This window comes from Syngnathoides biaculeatus, chromosome 12 (genome assembly GCF_019802595.1).
Source record: "Syngnathoides biaculeatus isolate LvHL_M chromosome 12, ASM1980259v1, whole genome shotgun sequence".
Lineage (NCBI taxonomy): Eukaryota > Metazoa > Chordata > Actinopteri > Syngnathiformes > Syngnathidae > Syngnathoides > Syngnathoides biaculeatus.
In genome coordinates this window covers 1,356,184-1,376,821 of record NC_084651.1, presented here as the reverse complement: position 1 = coordinate 1,376,821, position 20,638 = coordinate 1,356,184, and the positions used below count along the sequence as shown (strand labels likewise).

General features: G+C 46.5%; 2 protein-coding genes across 2 annotated transcripts in view; both read left to right on the top strand.

Annotated features, from left to right (window-relative positions):
• cdh5 (cadherin 5) overlaps window positions 1-6,162 on the top strand; it is a 29,513-nt gene extending 23,351 nt beyond the window's left edge. The window contains exon 15 of the mRNA XM_061837311.1: window positions 1,637-6,162. Coding sequence (XP_061693295.1) covers window positions 1,637-2,018 — 382 coding nt within the window. The 3' untranslated portion in view covers window positions 2,019-6,162. The remainder of the gene's footprint in view (window positions 1-1,636) is intronic.
• Window positions 6,163-11,528: 5,366 nt separating this feature from the next.
• On the top strand, window positions 11,529-20,638 carry synpo2la (synaptopodin 2-like a). The gene is made up of 8 exons (XM_061837738.1): window positions 11,529-11,944; window positions 15,804-15,955; window positions 16,812-17,515; window positions 18,084-18,767; window positions 19,172-19,242; window positions 19,610-20,048; window positions 20,115-20,306; window positions 20,448-20,638. Exons 1-8 carry the CDS (start codon window positions 11,843-11,845, stop codon window positions 20,636-20,638), a joined length of 2,535 nt encoding a protein of 844 aa, XP_061693722.1. The 5' UTR covers window positions 11,529-11,842.

The window sequence follows — 20,638 nt, the reverse complement described above, 5'->3', positions numbered from 1 at the left end:
GTGGCATCTTAGTGGCCAGGAGACAAATTTAAGTGAGTTGAGGAGATTCATTTACACAACTGCCACCATTCTGTGGCAGTTCAAGACCTTGTTGGGGAGTTGCCATCAATTACTCGCAAACGATATAACAATATTGTTGGTCCTTAGCCCCTATAAATAGCCAAGAACAGTAACTAGAATCGATGCTAGCGCTAATGCAAAGCGGTGTCCAAGTTTGGACTTTTCTTGTCAGATGCATTTGTCCAAAAATGCTCCCAATTTACGTCAACAGTGACATGTGTGTGCAGAAATTTTTATTTTCAAGTGATAACGTGTCACCGCAGTACAGCAGCATTTCTGAATCTTCATTGAGAGATGGCTCATATTTTACACGATGCACACAATTTTCGATATGGTTTCAAATGGCGCAGTGAACAGCGTCCCTAACCTTCCATAACAATACTTGTATTCCTACATTTTCGAGATTCCCACACGACCCTCCACAGACTAACGGATGCGTGTTTTTGCGGGAACTTGCTCAAATGTGGTGGATGCACACGTAGTTTTCCCGTTTGCTTCAAGATTCCTCTTGAACACTACGCATTTGTCGTACCTTTACAAAAGAATGCTATTTTTCAACAATTTTGTCATAAATTTCCAGAGCGAAACAATTTCATTTAAGGTATTTTTTTTTTTTTTTTTTATTCCTGTCAAATATGAAAATGGGTCAAATTTGATGCAAGCCTCAAAACATTTGCGTATCGTCACCTTGTGTCGATATTTGATGCCGCTAACGCGAGACACCCTGTACTTTAAGAACAGCCACACGGCGTATTAATCCTCCTCCGCGTGCAATATTTATCCCGCCGCCGCATCGTATCATTTAGTGACCCAGTTTAGCTGAAAGGAATCATGAAAGTTTGATGTAATCTGAATCTAATCTAACGTGAAGCCTATTAAAAAGCGCCCGCTTAATGCGTCGCTCATGTTTAATGCTCAAATAGCATTAGCGTGCCAATCCTTATTGGCCAATTATGTTACCATTAAGTGACCAGATGTCCTCTTTTCCCTCGCAACTTTTTTTTTTTTACCTGATGATGACCTCACTCGGTATTCATTATTTTATTGGGGCTTTTTTTAAACAGTGCTTTTATGTCATACATTTGTTTGATGTTATTGGTGTCTTCCTTTCTATTTTTTATCTATACATTTTTTTTATCTTCCACTGTGCAGCACTGGTCAAGTCTTGTTTTGAAATGTGTTTTGTTCCTAAATATTTTTGGATTGGGGGTATGGAATATGATTGTATGAATGGATTCCGCTCTGCTTTGACTTTTCTCCCTTCTTTTCTTTTCTTTTTCTTTAAATGGGTGACCAGACGCAATTTAGCGATCGAAGTCCACCCATCATAAATGAGAATGCATCGTTCTACTCAAAATTTTAAAAGGAAATAGCAAGAAAGGGGAGGTGGGAAGATGGTTTGATATTGGCCGAAAATCAATACGACAATTAATTTGAAAAAGATTCGATGGTGTGACAGCCCTCCTGGGAACACATCTGATCTTAACTATTGCGCTGACCTCTTTTTTGCCGCTTTTCGGGATATTATCCGCTTGCAGCATTTTTCTGTGACACGCAACTTTCCGCCCTCCCCCAGCTACGACGTCTCCATCCTGACGTCGGCCTTCCACGACGGCTCCCTCCTGCCCCACCCGTCTCTCTACGCCATGGTCCAGAAGTCCCAGCCGCTCCCCCGCCAGCACCAAGCGCAGCCCGCCTCCACCCGCAAGGGCGACATGGCGGCCATGATCGAGGTGAAGAAACACGACGCGGACCACGACCGCGAAGGCTTCCCGTACGACACGCTGCACATCTACGGCTACGAGGGCCCCGAGTCCGTAGCGGGGAGCCTCAGCTCGCTGGCGAGCTCCTCCAGCGGCGGATCGGACTCGGACTACGACTTCCTGAGCGACTGGGGCCCCAGGTTCAGGACCCTGGCCGAGCTGTACGGCGCCGACGAGTCAGACTACTACCATTAGTTGACCTTTTCGCCGTGACGTCGCGCGTACTTCCGAGCGGCAAGATAACACCTTTGGCAAACCAACCGTCTCGTTTGACCTCGGGTAAATTCGACCATCCTTTTCTATCTTCTCGGCAATTCTTGCGATCGTCTCTGTAAAACGATTTCGTTTATCCTCGCCAACAGCCTTCTCGTGATTCATTTAGCTTTTATTTTCTTTTGAAATTGATAAACAACTCAACCATTTGGGATAATGGCGGCGAGTTCTGGTCGTGGTTTTCAGGTCGTATCAGCGGTATTGGATCACTTTTTCTGCCACCCGGACGTACCCAGGCGCGCGTTGTTTACAAACATTACGAAAAGGTCTATAGTCGACAACTGCAGGATAAAATCACCAACAAAACGAGACACTTGAACAGGAACGGGAACAACAGCTGAATTTGAAGGCGTCATTATTCTTGTTTCCGGACGCAGGGTCTCTCTCTTCTCATCCAATCAGATCGAAGGACGTCCCATGAGGGGGAGTGGCCAAACGAGCGCAAACTTGCGATGTGAGGACGCAACCCGAGTTGACCTCTGAGTGTCATTTGTTTATACGGCGTAATTGTGCACACGGGCACAAGAATTACATAACACAGGCGGGGGGGGGGGGGGGGTCCATTTTATTCCGGACACTTGTTTGATTTCATCATCCAATAGGAATGATGCAAAGATAATCCCCAGTTTTCCTTGCCGGAAATCATTGGATCAAACAGGTGTACCTGATATATAAGCCATGTAATAACGATTTTATATCCTGGTTGACACAAAAAAAAAAAAAAAAAAAAAAGACAAGAAACCAATACTGCATTGGTAAGACCTCGGCCTGGCATTTTTTACCGTTTCACCAATTTGTCGGCGTGGCGTTTTGTCACTTCTGAGCTTTTTATAGCTGACAAAAGCAGACAAAGCAAAACTTGATGTGCTTTTTTTTTTCCCACGCCCATGCAAATATGGCCACTTCATTAGGTACACCTGCGACATCTAAAGACATGCATTGCAAAAGCTTCTTATCAAATTAGTGACGGCCAGATTTGATTGGAGCCAATTCTGGATCCTATTAAGATTTTGAAGGTGTACCTAATAAAGTTGAGCTGCTGCTGTACAAGCCACAAACTGCACGTTGAGTGAAATACGGGCAGGGTTTGTCATCGCCACAGGACTAGTTCTTGCCAAAACGAAGCTCCACAACGGACTTCAACTTAGTTTATTGTCATCGAGATGAAGTCCGGCGAATTTGACTTTTTCAGCGGATGACGAGACAGCTTAGCCAATATGCAAATGCAGAAATATGAATATGAAGGGGCTCACTGTCACGACAGCGTACGTACACGGTATTTATTGGTGTTTTCCCCCCCATTTACATTTCAAAAAGCAAACGAGCAAAGGATGTTTGATGATGATTTTTTTTTTTTTAAATCAAATCAAGTGTGAACTCTACACTGATTGATTTTTGCTTATCTCGTTTGGTCAAAATCGAGAGAGGCCAAACGGCCCAGCACAATTAGCTATTGGGTGTTCCTGTTTTTTTTTTTTTTATTGACGCGAGTCATCATCGCTCTCATTGTCTGGCGAGGAAAGCGCAACTCTCAGAGGCCTCCTCGCCGCGGACCACTCAGGAAGCGCACAGCAGCTCGGAGGTGCTTCAACTACTTTAACCTCTCATCCGTCTGGCTACCGGCAGCTGGTAGAAGCTCATCAAAAAAAAAAAAAAAAAAAAAAAGCAGTCAATGGCTAAATGCTGTGGGAATGGAAAAAAAAAAATAGCAGTCTCATCTCCAAAAGTGTGGATTGAGAATGTCTGAGGTTGCAGATTAAGCCAGAGTTTGACTGTGTACTGAAACAAAAAGGAAGTCATTTCATCCATCCAAACAAAAGTTTGTTGCACTTTTGGTGATTCCCCGTCGAAAAACGCTGAAATGTGAAGAATGCCTTTTTGTTTATTGCCATTCTTTGCCTGGAGGAGCCATCACAATCGCCGGAAGTCACTTTGGCCTTTTTCTCGTCGGCGTTCACGTGTGAACTTGGTCTTCCCTCCCGCCTCCTTCTAATCAGTGCTAAGCTAAACAACGCTAAGCTCAACTTCCTGTCCATCTGGGGGAGGGATGGAGGGGGGGGGGGGCGATTATCTGCCCGGCGGTCCGACACATTGTCCCGACTTCCTGTTCGGTGGGCCCGATAAACTTGGGTCTTGGAGAGGAAGGCTGAGGGGTTAAAGGTTACGAAGGAAGGTGAAGAAAACAATGAGAGCCTTGGAGTGGTTTTCAATGAGGGCCCCAGAATGAGAAACACTCCACGTTGGTTTACACTTGTTAGGATGGGACACAAACCAATTTTGCAGAATTTCTCATTTCTCTGTTGCTAATCAAAACAGCAGCACCTCGTCAGGCAGCATTGAGATGATGTTGTCATCAACGAATTGGCTGCTTATCAAACGTACATTTTAACACCAAACTGTTCAATCAATCAACAAAAGTCGATGGGACGGGCTAACAGAAATTAGCATCGACGTTTCAACAATTCTAAAGAACTGCTGCTCAACACACAAAGCAGCAACGCATACAACATTCTAGCTTCATGAACGCCAACGTCGGCTGATGAAGATTTGGAAAGTTCATCCGCCCATCCATTTTCTTAGCCGCTTATCCTCACAAGGGGCGCGGGAGTGCTGGAGACTATGCCAGCTGTCAACAGGCAGGAGGCGGGCCGCAGTACACCCTGAAGCGGTCACCAGCCAATGGCAGGGCACGTAGAGACAAACAACCAATGGCACTCACAATCACACCTTGGGGCAATTTAGAGGGTCCAATTAATGTTTGCACGGGAAGAACACAGCTGGGGGCCGGGATTTGAACACCGGACCTCAGAACTGTGAGGCCAACGCTTTCCCAGCTGCTCCACCGTGCCAAGTCCAGACCATTGAAAAGGTCTTTGAGTCATGATGAAGTGAGGCCAGGGCGTTCGTTTTGCCTTTTTTTTTTTAAACGTCGCTCCCATTCGGGGAGAAAAATGGCCCGATGTGGAGTTTGCTGAGAAATGTACCACGTGGAACTTTCTGGGCTTTCTCTCGCGCTGAGAAAAAGATTTGCTTTTCACAGAATTTAAGCACAGAAGCGGCGACGGTAGACGGACAAATTGGCCAACCATTTTCTCTCTCTGGCACGGAACAAAAAAAAAAAAAAAAAAAAAGACGTGTTTACACATTTTCACTCCTCGAGTGTTGTTGACCACTGAAGTCGTCCCTGAGGGTTGTCACGGCAACGGTGGAAATGGCAAGCCTCTGCGGCGCTCAAATCGTTGACGCGCTTTTCGTGTTTTCATTTCAAACAATGAGATTGAGAATTTTCTGAAAAGGTTGAATACTTTTTGATTTTTTTTTTTTTGTACGTCATTGTCTCAGGTTGGGATGCAAACAAGTCGTCATTATTATATATATATATATTATATATATATATAAACAATTATTTTCCAGTGTTTATTGTGTTACTGACAGACTTTGAGATGAAAAACATAAAAAAAAAAAAAAAAATGTGCCTCTCCTTGTGATCTTGCTATTTGTTATTTCTAACTCTTGAGTCAATTCTGATCTCAACACAATCGCTGTAAAAAAGTGTCAATCGTTTGGATTTTTCGATATGAGAGGGGCAGGACGACGACGGAAGAGTGCAAACGTTTTCTTGTATCAAATGTGAGATTTTGTAGGATTTTTGTACCGAAAAGTGCGACACACAAATTTTGGACTGAAATCAAATGAAATTATTTTTAAGTCAATTACAATACAATTACTCGATTTATGCATTCAAACTAGTTCTTTAAAACAAGAAAAATTAATGTGGGGTTTTTTAATGATGGTTTGATAGTACCGTAATTTCTGTGCAATTTTTGTCCAAAAGCCCACTGAATTTCGGTGAGAATTTTGAGGCTATCCCTTGAAACAAACATTTCATATAATATTTACTGAATATTCTTTGTTGTGTAAATAGAGAAGACGCGCGTGTGCCTTGATTACGTCAAGAAAATAATACTGGATTTTCAATTATTGTTTTTAATGGTCTGTATAGCAAACTACTTTTTATTACCTGACTTTTTTGTATTTGTACAATAAAAATAAACTTTGGAAATAATTTCATTTGGTGAGTGAAGCTTGTGTGTACTGAGTCTATTTTTTTTTTTTTAAGTTTGATTGTTTTCTTATTTTTAGAGATATAAAATCTGTCCTCAAATGGGAATATCCTACCCCAGCCGCGTCGCGATTAAAAGCTTTTCAATTCTCTATTAATGAGTCATCGTGTTATGATTCCATTCCATTACGATTCAAAAAAGTGAAAGAGAAAAAAAAACATAGCTAGAATGCGGAAAAAAAAAAATGTTTTTCCAGATTCAACTGAACTATACAACACTTCAAATTGTACTGGATAGCGAACGCTGGCAAATTTCCAAACTTGCTTTTGTGTGCATTTTTTTGTGGAGGAATGAAATTTCTTTTTGGAAGCGACCTCTCAATATCTGGCAAGCGGAAGTCGGCCGACGGAAAGAAAAAGTAGCCAAGATGAAGTTGAGCGTTCTATTGTGAAAAGAACTTTGCTCCCACTGACGTCAAGATTTACAATCAAGAACAAAACTAAAAAGAATAACTCCATTTTGGGAGGGGCGGCACGGTGGGGGGTGTCTGCCTCACAGTTCTGAGGATCGAGGTTCAAGTCCAGTCCCCGCCTGTACGGAGTTTGCATGTTCTCCCCGTGCTTGTTTGGCTTTTCAAGTGGTTGTTTGTCCTGACTGGCTGGCGACCAGTTGAGGGGGTAAATCCTCCCCCTTTTTCCCGAAGTTGGCTGGGGTAGGCTCCAGCACTCCCGCCAGCCTCGTGAGGATAAGCGGCTCAGATAATGGACGGATTTGGGGAGGGAATTGCGAACTGATGCCGCAAATCTTCCAAGCCTCTTGACCTTGAAGCTCCAAATGTCCTTTTCCATCCAATCGCACTCACACTTTCAAACGCAAGCATGTGATTGATTTTGCTGTTGCATCATTCCAACGCCATCACGCAGGAGGCGTCGTGAGCGGATTTCACGCCGCGGTCATGTCAACGTCCCGCCTGGTGTTGGCGGCGTAACGGTTTGCCTTTCAGGGAGGTTAGCAGCCAACGGCGCAATGTTTACCGAGGCGCTTCTTTCCTCCATCCTCTTTCTTCTTCTTCTTCATCTTCTTATCTTGCAGACATCTGTCACGTGTTCCCAGCGAGCTCCTCGTCTTGAATAAATGATGACAGAGATGATTTGGCGCCCGTGGAAATCCTCTGCAACCCCCCCCCTGAAAAAAAAAAAAGCATCCCAGTTCCTAATTTGCTGCTTTTGGAGACGAAGGCGCTTTCAGACGGGTTGATTCAAAAATAGACGTTGCGGAAATCCAGAAAACAGTCAATGTGACTATTGCGGGACATTCATTCCTGTTGCTTGGATTAATGATCGAATGACCACAGGGAGCAGCACGATGAATTGCGGCATAAAATAACTGTTCCGATGATTGGCATTCCCGTTCATTTTCCACAGGCAGACGTTTTCAGTTGTGAGTCCGCTCACGCGACAATTTCATCTTGTATCTTGAGTTTTGTGCTCTTCGCTCGGTCAAACCCCGAACATACTGCCCGGCGTCCCATTTTGCTGTCTTTTTGTGCGGCGTCCTACAACAATGCGCTTTGTCTGGTGCTAACCAGGTACACAAAATGTCATCCCCACTTTTAAGCGCCGGATTACAGGTCCGCGCCGCCACTTGGACCGGCGCCCGCCGTCTGGGTGCCGTGCGGGCGTAACGCTGCAGTCAACCATCACACAAAAAGCCAAACAAGCCCAACGTTAACACCCTGTGGTTTTGGCAGTTTAAGACCTTCCGAGGAACGCGATCGAATGTCCAATTTTCCACAAAAACAAAGACGGGGCAGTCAACAATGGCCGCCGCCGCCGCCGCCTGCTGCTTGGCTAACAGGATGTTAGCGTGCGGCGGCTAATGGGGCAAAATGCGCTGAAAAGGAGGATATCCCCCTTTGTGGTCCGCTCGTCCTCTTTGTTTGCACTCCTTTGTTCGCGCTCTCAGCGGGAAACGATGGCAGAAACATTCGCCTGCCATTGAACGAGCTTTGAGATACAAGTTGATTTTGTTCCGTGCCCGCAATCGTCTCTCCTATTGAAGTGAATGGAAATGCCATTCATCCGTTCCAGACTCCCCAAAAAAAGCAAAAAAATATTTGTGCTGTTTATTTTTACAGAGGCACGGCGGCTCAGCTGGAAATAATATTGTTCCGTTCCACCTTTCTTCGGGCAGGAAGTGGGGTACACCCTCAAGGGGTCGCCAGCCAATCACAGGGCAAAAAAAAAAAAAAAAAAAACCAACCATTGGCGCTCACATTCGCACTTTTGGGCAATTTGGAGTCTTCAGTCGAGCTAGCAGGCACGTTTTTGGGGTGTGGGAGGAAAACCACGCTGGCACGGGAAGAACATGCAAAGTTCGCAGAGGCGGGGCTGGGATTTGAACCCCAGTCCTCAGAAGTGTGAGACAGACGCTCTAACCAGTCACCCACTTAATGTGGTATTATTTAATATCCAATACTTTGTGGTTCTATTATGCAAATCCAGTGGGGCAACGAAATGTCTTCCTTTGCAAATGATGCACATACACACACAAACATATTTGTGTTGTTTGCAGCTTGTGATGATGATCAAATGTTTACTACCTAAATATTTTAATCGGTTTTGAATCAACTATTTTGATATTCAGCGATCGACATCTATTTTATCTCTCGAGCATCAGTGTCACGTGTTTACTGTGTTATGAGCCTTCACGGCCACAGGGGGGCGCTACTGTATCACTAGTTACTGCAGAATTAGAATAAATACATTCATTCATCTTCTGTGCTTATCCTCACATGGGTTGCAGCCTTGCTGGAGCCAATCCAAGCTGAACTGGTCACCACTGCAGGTTATGATGGGTATATATATATATATATAAACAGTACAACATTTTTTATCGCCAATGTTGAAGATCATGTACTATTTTTAATCATAAACTCATGCATGGAAAATGTAGCCTAATCATGCAGCCACTGGAGAGCGCCATCATATGGAGTGAAATTTAATTCTCTTCCATGTTAATTCTCAAATGGTGCATCCTGAAATCTGAAAGTATTGAGATGTATGAAATTTAATAGAACCTGCATAGTAAAAAAAAAAAAAATGCCGAACAAAACTTCAAGGTTAAATTGTCTGAAAGCTTTCGAAGTTGACATTTGGAAAATGTGTGACTTTTCAAGTGAAATCTATTTTGCTGAAAACGACATTTTAGGTCTTTTTTTTCCATGCTGATTCTGATGATTGAGATGATTCTGCAAAACACGATTGCAGGGTGTTAAATAATGTAGAATACTAACAATAGTTTTTTCGTTTCTTCGGAAAGCGAACAGGTGAACCACAAGATAGCCACACTCTGAAATACAAAAAGTACAGATACTACACGCAAGAAAAGACCGGCAAAAGGAGAGGTACTGTGTTAGCCTGCATGTTTGCGATTCGCTACACCAGTTGTCACTTAATTATTGTGTGTAACTGCTAAAGAGCAAGTTTCATAACGTCACGTATTTGCTAGGCCACGTACTCCGCTGAGTGTGTTTGTGCTAAAGTGTTATTGAGGCTAGCATGCTAGCTAACACAATGGATGCGAAACACGTGGAGGTTAGTTTGTTTGAAATATTTCAAAACTGAATGATTTTGTTGATGAAATAAGCGTTGTGCTTTGCCACCCTTTTGTGACAATTTCCGGCAGGAGATGTCAATTATTGGCAGTTTTTCACAACTCGCGGCAGGCTTGGGGTTCACTGCGTCAAAAGAAATCGAGTTAAGTTGTAAAGTGACCGCCAGAGGGCGCTATTGTCACAAGTGACGTTCACAGCGGTATATACTGTATCCGCTCCGTTCACGCCGGAGTTAGCGCCGAGCCGATTCCAATCTGTGTAAGGTAGAACACGCTCCAAGTCGTCAGATGTGACACCGAGGCGGGGGGGGTCGGTGACATTTCCTGCGAGCGTCTGACCCCCGGGGGCCCGATCCGAGCCGCTATCCTGAGATGCGGAGACAGCTGCGCAGCGAAGCTGCCAAGGGGCGGCTATCATTGGTCACCTCAAGCGCGGCCTTCATACTAACGGCACTGCGGGGGGAACCCGGCCCGATATTTAAAAAAAAAAAAAAAAAAAAAAACACTTTAAAGGCCAGTCCGTGCCCAAAGGAAAATACAGCATCATTTAGTCGTGTTTACATACGCCCGCTCGATGTTGCCCGGGATACTCCATTATGTAATGGGTGGAGGGGTTCTTTATTTTGGAACAGTAAATGCTGTAAATGCCCAATAACAAGCATTTAGCGCCCAATTTGAACGTTTTATGTTCTGTGCAAAAATTGGACAAAATGTTGACTACTGCAAAAAAAAAAAAAAAAAAAGGGGAAAAAAATTGGAGATGCTTGCGGGGCATTAAACCAGCTCACAGTCCGGACTGCAAATGAAAGTTCAAGTTCTCACTTTCCATTGTAAATATCATTTAAGATAACAAGTGCAAAAGCAAGCAATAGATGGGTTCCAAAGAAAATTGAAAAAAAATTTGGGAGTTTAAAAAAAGATAAATAGGTGGGGAGAAACACTATATTTGTGTGCAGTCTTCATGTGTATTTCATTGAGTAATTATATTGGTGACACGTTTCCGTGATGCTATGCTGGCTCCTCGTCCTCGTCCTCCATTTATCCCAAAAGCTCAATGATGACAGCCTTGAATGTCTTCTTGCCCGGAGGAGCTGACCGGATGCCGCAGCAGCCTCACAACATTCAGTAAGTCAGCCGTCGCGTTGCAGAAACGCCGCATGAAGAAGTTGCACTGCGGGTGGGCTTGAAAAGACGCCCTCAAAGGAATTCAGAGGTTTATTTCAAAATACATTTCCATCCTTGAAGATAAAATGTGCAAAAACAGAAAACTGCCGTATGTAGCGCTCAACTGAGGGAGATGGCGTGAAAATGTCTTTCACAATTTCAGTTTTGCAGGTTCTTGGGAGCGAAGCTAAAATTCTGACCGGTGACGCACGTGCGCGTCGAAGCTGAGTCGGGATGAAATTAGAAAAGGATTTGAGCGCCATTGTTTGCATCAGTGGTTAGCCGGGGCAATTTCCCATTATTATTATTATTATTATTAGGTGCAAGCTAGCTGGTGGCTAGCATCTCTTGTCCTAAGCGGCACCCGGAGAACATGCAAACTCCACACAGGGATTCGAACCCCGGTCCTCAGAACTGCGCGGCAGACGCTTTCCTATATATTTTGCAATTTGGATGTTCATGAGCGTTCTTTTTGTTTTTTTTGCTTGATCCCCAAGAGGAGCAGAAGTGGTGGAACATTATTTTTAGAGGGGCTATCAGCAGCTCAGTGGCATACAAGACTGAGTGACAGGACAAGTGTTGCGCTCGAGCCGTCCCTCGCTCATTTGGGGAAAGGCATTCCTCCGTGTAAGCAGACCCCCCCCCATCGTGCTCTCCGCCGGGATGGTTGGGGCGGGGTGTGTTTGTGCGCGTGCGTTCAGGTATGAGCATCAGCCTCGGGGCCCGGCTTAGAAAAATGTCAGCGCTCGGACAGTGCGGCAGGCAAAGCGTAGGTGGGAGCGTTTGAGGGGGGCCCTTAGTGCTATCCATGGGGCCAAGGTGTTGAGGGGCCCCGCCCGGGCAAGGACCAAGAACAAGAAGACAAGATAAAAGGCAAAAAAAAAAGTTGAGAGAAAAAAAAAAATGGTTGCGGAGGAAGTTTTGATTACGTTGTCCGGTGGAGCGCCGTGGGGCTTCCGTCTGCAGGGCGGGGCGGAGCACCACAAGCCACTGCAGGTGGCCAAGGTAAGATGATGGGTCGCTCACGCACTGAAACGGGCTTTCCAAAACGTGAAATTTTCCCATTTTGTCCAGGAAACCCAGAATTGCCAGTTTATAGCTACGGTGATTTGTCCAGAACTAAACTTGACAACGTCCTCTAAAGCGTTTCGATCAAATCGAATCAAAATTTGACCTTGGCGGACGATGTTTGTGTGTAAGGTTGTGGCTTGCGATTCAGGTCAACCACTTAGCCACCGTTTCTGTCTTTTCATTGGACACAGCATTGACGCTGTGACCGCTCCACTCGAGTTCAGCCTATCATGTGATTTGACATTGAGATGGAAACACTCGCATCAGAGCGCTAAAAATCGGGATTAGGTTCCCTTCCGGGGAGATGCAAACATTGCGCTCCACTGCGTTCTAGAATTTGGCAATTACGGACGTTTTTTCAATTTCACATCTAAACTCATCAAAAATGTATAAATAAGGCACTTCAAGGAAGTTCTTCAAGTTTTTTGTTGTCATTATCAGTCACATGAGCTGTATGACATCAATTAAGTCTTTTATGATCACAAATAATTCAATGGGAACATTCTCTTTATCAAAGTGTTGAGCGAGCAGGTGTCTATTTTGGGGGGTCAGACAGGGTGTGCGTTTCAGTTCAGTGCTTAAAAAAAAAAAAAAAAAAGTCAACCCCGTGCACTTTGTACTTGGCACCTTTGGAACGGGCGCTGCTTTGAGAGGGGCATAATGTCCATTCTCAAGAAAAATATCTGACCTGCACTGTCTCATTGTTGTGGATATTGGTCTTCCAAGTAAAAAGCGCAATAATATTTACAGGTGAAATTATTTTAAACTTATGTAATATTTGGAACGCACATCCACGGATCGACCGGTAAACATCTGGGGTCCATTACAATTTGTAGCTTCTAAAGGCGGGGTAAATCCGGCCCAAGTCAGTGCCGGTCTTGGGATAAATTGGGAAAGTCGGCGTCACGGAGGGCAGCCATCCATAAAACCAACGCCAAAATCGACAAGGAAAATGACCCTGAAATCGTTACAAGTCTCACTCAAAATGGGGACCCCGAAAAAAAAAGAAAAATTGGGAAGAATTAGAATTCGTATTTAAGAAATCTGTCAACATTTTGACATCACGAGACCAAGACGACACCCAACAGTCGATCAAAAATGTGCTTCTACAAAGGAGTCCTCACGGGGGAAGACGCCACTTTGCTTACGGCGTCACCACCGCCGCCATCAGCGGGTTACAAAAAAAAGGGTCACGAAAAGGGGTTCAAGTGGACATCGGTGGAAATTTTCACCTGTCGGGAACGTTGCCATTCAGCTCCTTGCTAGAGGAGGAGAAAGTTCGGTGGTGTCTTGAAATATCAGCGACACGATTTCAAAAAAGCTGCTAAAAAAAAAAAAAAAAAGGAAAGAAGGAGAAGAGGCATCCTCTTTGCTTAATGTTAGCAAACAATGCCAATGAAATGATCGTCATGATTTTAGGAGCAAATGATATTTGGACACAAACAGCGGAGGCCCGTTTATAGACAATACTCAGAGAAAAATGACAAATTGTTTCAGAAACTTACGGAGACACTTATAGTAGCTATGTGTAGTAGCATAGAAGTACTATTGCTCTTCTTTTCTATCTGTAGTATCATACTACATACCAGTCACCAAGGCCGGCACACCAGAAGGATCAGCACAATGAATTAGATTGCGGCATTACCTCATCACACATAAACTGTTGAATTCTTTCCATTCAATGAATAATGTTACTCTTTTTAAAAAGTACAACGTTGTAGCGAGCCATTTTCTCCTTATTAAAACGATTTTGGGAGAGCAAGAAATGATTAATGGCCTATCCATTCCTTTCAGCAGGGAAAGGAAAGATACCATTGTCTTGAGTCGCAAGCGCGCTCACGAAAGAAGCCGAACTCATATCTCAAGGCACCGCTGTCCGTTTATATCTGGGTCTGGATGACTTAGCTGCCGTGTTTATACTGCGCGACGGGGACATCAAATCACCTTTACGGCAGAGGACAGCTGCTCTTGTTCGGATCTAAAACGGCGTGGCTCCTTCACCCCCGAGAGCGAGGAGGCGTGGTCACGTCAGACGCCCAACAGGTGTACGAGTCGGGCTCTGACACTTTGGGATTTTGGGAGCGCTTGTGGACCGCTGCCTGTGCGCGTTTCTGTGTTTATTTATGAGCGCGCGTGTATTTTTGAACTAGCGGCGCGCTCCCGTGTACGCGCGCGTGTGTGTGTGTGTGTGTGTGCGCGCATGTAAGGATATCAGAAGTGTTGCGCTTCATAACCGCAAGGTGACTGAATGAATCGCTGATATTCCGCGCCATAAGTAGGCCACTTCGAAAAAAGGCTTTGCTAAATGAGGATGTGTGATTGGGTTACACTTCAATTAGAATAGCCAGCAGGGGGGGACAGTTGACTAATGCGATTTTTTTTATGCCCAAATTTACAGTCAAGAGCACCTCTGCACTGACTTGACTGGAATTCATAATCAGAGGTGGATGCTTGACTCCAATGACGCGACTTGACCGGAGTAAGACTTAAGTCATCAACGTTACGACGTACTTGGCTACATCTAATAAAAGTCTCAATTTGAATTTTTAGACTTGAACTATACGAACGTTATTGTTGCAGTTTTGCTTTGTCAGGAAAGCAGCATTACGCCATGCGGCAGAGTGCAAAGGTCACTTCACGATCAAAGTGTCATTGACAGCGCGCCAAAGATTAGATTTGGATTGAAGAATTATTTTGTTTTGAGAAAATCAGGCAAGATGAAATGGTTTACAACTCAAATATTAAAAGAGACATCAACTATGACCTCGAACTTCATCTGTCCCTCGAAAACCAACGAGGACAGGTAAGCTATGTCAAGGTCACAGTTTTGCTAACTGCGAGCTCGTCAAACATCGACTGAGAACACACAATACTGAAATGATGGGCAATACAGAGAGACTGGTTTTAGAACAATTATAAAACATCGAACTAATGCAATCGCAGGTACTTTGTCCAAAGTGGCTGACAATATGTTGCGACTGTAATAAAGCCAATAAAGCTGATTTTGAACAAGCTTGCATGACTTGACTTACGCCTCGCTTAGGGCAAGTAATAACTTGACTTTACAGCCTGACTCGATCTTTGCTACGTCAACTTTGCTTCCGCCTTCCCGATGACTTGCACACGTGACTTACACTCAGCTCGCCGACTCGTTTCTTACGGGATTTGCGTCGCCTTACGGGGGGGCATCACGTCACGGTCCTGACGAACCTCGCGCAGAAATAGCAAAGCTCCAAAAGAAGACAGACAGCTACTCGCTGGCATCTGCCCGTTTAAGAGCGGATGCGTGTTCCACTTGAGCGGCAACATGTGCCATGTGACCACAGCAAGGCGAAGCTGTCAGGGAATAAGTCTACATAAAGCAGACGCACCGCACAGACGTTGGCGTGTTGACTTTCGATTTGAAATCCGCCGACGAGCCGCATCGGCCCGACTTATGAAGCGAGTCAAACATGAATTGGGTCGTTGCAATGGCACCGGTCAGTGGGTTGGTTTTATCGGGCGTGAAGAGACCACGCCAAGACGTTCGTTCCATTGAGTGCAAGGATCACCAACAGGGCCTCTGCTGTACTGCAGATTTCCACTTTCATCTGTTCTGGATGCCAGAAAGGATGACAAAGCACCACATCAAGCCCGTTAAGGTCAATTCACTTTCAATTTCACTTTCTTGGCAAAAAGAGGCGATAAAATGGCACAATCTCAAGTGATCCTCACACGCGCTGTAAAACACGCCCAAAGGATGCGACTCTGTTCTTACGAGCGGGTCCATTTCTTCCCATGTGCGCCGACGTAGGTGCGCAAACGCAGCAAGGCCTGCAGAGCCGGGTTGAGGGAGGCGGACGAGCTGATGTCCATCAACGACCGGCCATGTGACGCGTTATCCCACGCCCAGGCTATGAACCTCATAGACGCCTCCCCGGGAACACTACACATCCGTGTCAAAAGGTAGGAACTGAGGTGGGAGTCAGCACATATCTGCAAGCCATAAGTAAGTCTCGAGTCTGACTTTCCGATTTTCAAGCAAGTAGCGAGTTATCGGGCAAATATCAAGCAAGTCGAGAAAAGTCACGACTTGGGTTAAGCGAGGCGTGACTCAAGTCATACAATATGCTTGGTCGCAACATATTTCTCCACATTAGCCCCTCTGCAGTCAATACCTGCACTTGCGTGGTGTAGCTGTACAATCACAGTTTTGAAGGGTTCCAAAAACCCAAATGTCTCTTGTCTGTCACTTCATCCTCTTCTCAATTCAACAAAATAAACATGAGGCTAAGTTGGCTCTCTGACCAGCTAGCTAAACTGTAAACAATTTACTTGTCTTTGTGATTATCGTAATATAGCTGTTCTGTCTCTTCAATTTGAAATTCAAACCTTGCACGTCGCCGTTTTAGTTTTCCCAACCTTAACCAAAAGGTAATAATTTTCTGAATTTCCTCCGTGATACTCATTTCTCGAGGTGACCTTTGGAGTCTGCATCATACGCTCGCATACTGGTGGCTTGCCAGGCTCCCTCTCATTGCCAACAAAAAAAAAAAATAACTTTTCTTCAAAAAAACCTTTTCAAATGCAAAGAGGCAAGACTCGTAGTTGAAGTCCGCGCCAAGTCGAGTGTCATGAATAGCGAGTCATTCAAACGGGGCTCATCATTGATCTCAGCCGAGCAAATGCCAAGCGCTTAAATTAGCATCTCAAATCGGAATTGAGTCGTGTGCCTCAAGTCCCCCACCTCTCGAAAGAAGTACAGTACTCTAAATCCTGGTGTTCCAAGCATTTACAGAAGTCTAAACTTTCATACTTCCAGAGTACCTGCTGGGTTTCAATCTGTTGTGCTTGTGACCCGTGCCCCTTCTCCTCGCATCGACAAGGAATACCGTGCTTCCCTGCAGAACCCGTCAGCCACCGACGTCCACCAAGCGCCGCTCCGCGAGGTCCACCGCGGCCGATCGTCTCGGGCCCGCGGCCTGACTTCGCCGCCCGGTAGCGAGGCCTACTACGGCGAAACCGACAGCGACGCGGACGTAGCGGCTTACGAGAGGCAGCGGCGTCAGAAACGACGCAGCCCCAACTCCAACCCGGGGAAACAGACGGGATGGACCTCCCCTGGGGGAGGGGAGACGTCAGAGATGAGTGGCTATGACAGCGCCCCAGATGCAAACGCTTATCTAAATTCCTCGGAAGGATTTGGGGGAGGTGAAAACGGGGGGCTGCCAGGGGTAGCGCGAAGAGAAGTGATTTACCAGCCCACCGGTCCAGGAATGTGGTCCTCCCACACCTCAACCGAGACATCTTCCAACATCTCGTCAGCAGATGACCAGGGGCCACGAGATGGAGACCGGGAGGAGGACTTCCTGGAGCTTGCTAACGTCCCTTTAGTATCCCCCGAGAGGGCAAAGGAGGCACTGATGCTGGGTTCTCGGAGCCAGCTCGTGCCCATGGTGGGGCCTGTCAATAACCCAATTGATGAGGAATTGACGACAACCTACATGGAAAAGGCCAAGCAAGCCAGTAAGTAGCCGTGTCGAGAAACGTTCACATTTTTGTACCGTTCGACACGTCACATCTGCTTGAGTTTCCTTTTTCTCATCACCAAATTAGTGTCCAAAGTTTACCATCGTCTACGATATCAAGTTGAAGAATAAATGAAGACAAAATAATTCTCACGCTATCCCTTCTGCGGTGCACAGTGGGGACATGTTCTCTTTACGGTCAGCGACCAGGTTAACTTTGCAACTTTCTACCAGCTCGCACATTTATTAAACATCTCACAGGCTCATACTTTGCTGCAGCTAACGTGAGTAGCTGAAGGCTTGCCTGGAATTTGGCAGATGATTGATGATCGATTGATGGCTGCTACGGGCGGCCATTCAGGATGCGTTTGTATGAAGACCTCAGAGACAAAATCGGACAGATCGCTCCTCGCTGCTATATATGCTATTGACTCATCTTCTGGACAGCAAATTTTAAACAGTAACATGTGGCACATTTAGACAAGATCCATATTTGATTGATGCATATTTATTTCACCCAATCGAACACAATTATGTCTAATAGCTGCGGTTTATACACTCTGCAGAGCTTCACCGGGGAGACACGCCACAGGACAAGCACGTAAAGGAAGCCCGAAGTAAGTGTAAAACTATCGCATCCCTGCTGACGGCCGCTCCCAATCCTCACTCTAAAGGGGTGCTGATGTTCAAGAAAAGGCGGCAGCGCTCCAAGAAATATACCCTCACAAGCTTTGGCAGCGTGGATGAGGATCAGCGCCGGGACTCTCAAGAGGAAGATGGGCCGTTACTCGGCAGTGAGTCCGAATTTGAGGAAGAGGGCTTTTCGTCCGCTCCTGACCCAACTTGGGACAGTGACTACCTGAATATGCTCGAGAAGAGGGCGACTGCCGGTGTCGAGGGCCGCGGGGATAGGGAGGAGGATGCTCCAAGTCCAGGTTTGAATGCTACCGCAGGGAAGGGTGCCCAGTTGTTTGAACAGCAAAGGAAAAGGGCTGCTGAGCATGCCAAGAAGGTGGAGGAAACACAGTCTCAGGTGGTCGAGCGAGGCCAGATGTTCTATCCAGACATGCGGCAAGATATGTATCAAGCCCAAGCAACCTTTAGCGTATCGAATGGAGAGGCGTCCCAAGCCACCGGTGGAACTAGAACCGTGGTGACGCAAGGAGGACCCAGGTCGGCCATTTCCTCTGTGGATATGATCATTGGCAGTCCACCACCAGGAGAGACACCCATACCAGAAGCCCCTGCCGGTAATGTTCTCAATAGAACTGCCCGTCCCTTTACACCTGGCTTCATAACTATTCGGGCTGCAACTGCTCCGGTGGCATTCAAGCCATCGGTCACAAAGACAAACCAGCGACCTACCTCAGCAGCTGCGGTGCCGCCGCCATTTTCTACTGGCCAAGATCAGGCTATTAACGCGGCATCAGTAATGTTACAGCTGTCCCCCGGTCCTTCTGTCTCTTCTAAACCTGCTGCTCCTGTAACCCGCACACTGGAGGCTTCTGTCATTCTAAACCCTTCGACCAGTCGCTCTCTAGCAGAGACGACATACACAGGCCAACAGATGAGTGCTGCTTATCCAGTTCAATATGTAAATGTGCCTCCGATGGCCCAACCTCCAGCACAACCCATGTTTTCTGCTCCACCACAGACCGTGGCTTCAGCTCCACCAGAGCATATGGTATCACCTCGGCCGCAGCCCGTGACGCCAGCTACACCACAGTATGTCGTTTCAAGTCCTATTCCCTGTGCAGCTCAAACTCCCAGTACAATTGACGGAGTTGCAACGGGCCCTCCAGGCGTGCCAGTCACTCCTTCATGCCCTATTCAAATTCCCATGACACCTGTAGCACCGGTGTCCGTGGTCTCAGAGTCAGAAGCGATAGCTCCGACCCCAGGAGGTCGTACAGGAATCTTACTTGGGGCTCGTCGCCGTGGTGGGAAACCCAAACCTATGTTCAATATACCCCAAGTAAAGAAAAATTCCCCTAACCCTGAGCTCTTGTCCATGGTGCAGAATTTTGATGAGAGGGCTTCACGTCCCAAGTATGACCAAAGGTTCTCTGAAGATTTTTATGATGTTCCGCAGGAAGGAAACAATGCAGCAGTCAGCACAGGGAAGATGCCACCCCCAGTAGCACCCAAGCCTCGGGTTCTGCATGAGGCCCCAGAGATCATTCAGGCAGGAGGCAAGGGGGCTCAGCTCTTTGCCCGCAGACAGAACCGCATGGGTATGTATTTAGTGGATGCCCCTCCACAGACCCATCACCAACAGGAAGTGTCCTTGCACGGTGCTGTACAACCCCCTGACCACTCCTCCTCTCAATGGAAATACTCCTCCAATGTGCGTGCCCCTCCTCCCATCGGGTATAACCCACTCCTGGGCCCCTCTATCCCCACAGGGCCCCAGAGGAACATGGGCAAGCCAAGCAGCAAGGGGAAAGGTGCTCCTCAGCGAGAGGGCATCCAAGCGCTGGATTTCATGAGAAGACAGCCCTACCAACTAAACTCTGCCATGTTCAACTACTGTGGAAGTGCTGCAAATCTCTCAGCGAGTCTTTCGCCACGGGACCAGCGCCAGGGCCACCTTACAGCAATGGCGGGCAGCTCATTAATGTCACCGAAGCAGATACCCGTAAAAACGGTCCGCACCTACGAGATCAAGAGATTCTCAACACCAACACCTATGTCCGCTCCCACTCTGGTTCCCAAAGTCCTCGCACCTCGTTCAGCCACTACCCTCGGCGAGCGTATAAATCACTCTGACATGACCACTCCACCTCCTGGTCCGACTGCTCCAACCGCAGACACCGACTTGGCACGAGCCGCGTTCGGAGAGACAGCTTTATTTTCCTCCCAAATAGATGGACTGCCTAGCTTTCCAAAATTATCTGCCATCCCTCCTCCAAATCCTGTGCCTGGTGCAGCAACACATTACAGTCCGGCGTCCTACAACACCGGCCTCCGGGGAGCCAAGCAGTTCCAGAGTGCTCCTGAGCTCAGCATTCTTTCGTCGTTGCCCCCCCTCAAAGCCAACCCGGTCCAGGCACCCAAACCGCGTTTTGTTGCCACCAAGGGGGGGGTTTTGCCTGGCGTGTGGAGACCTGCGGCAATTTAA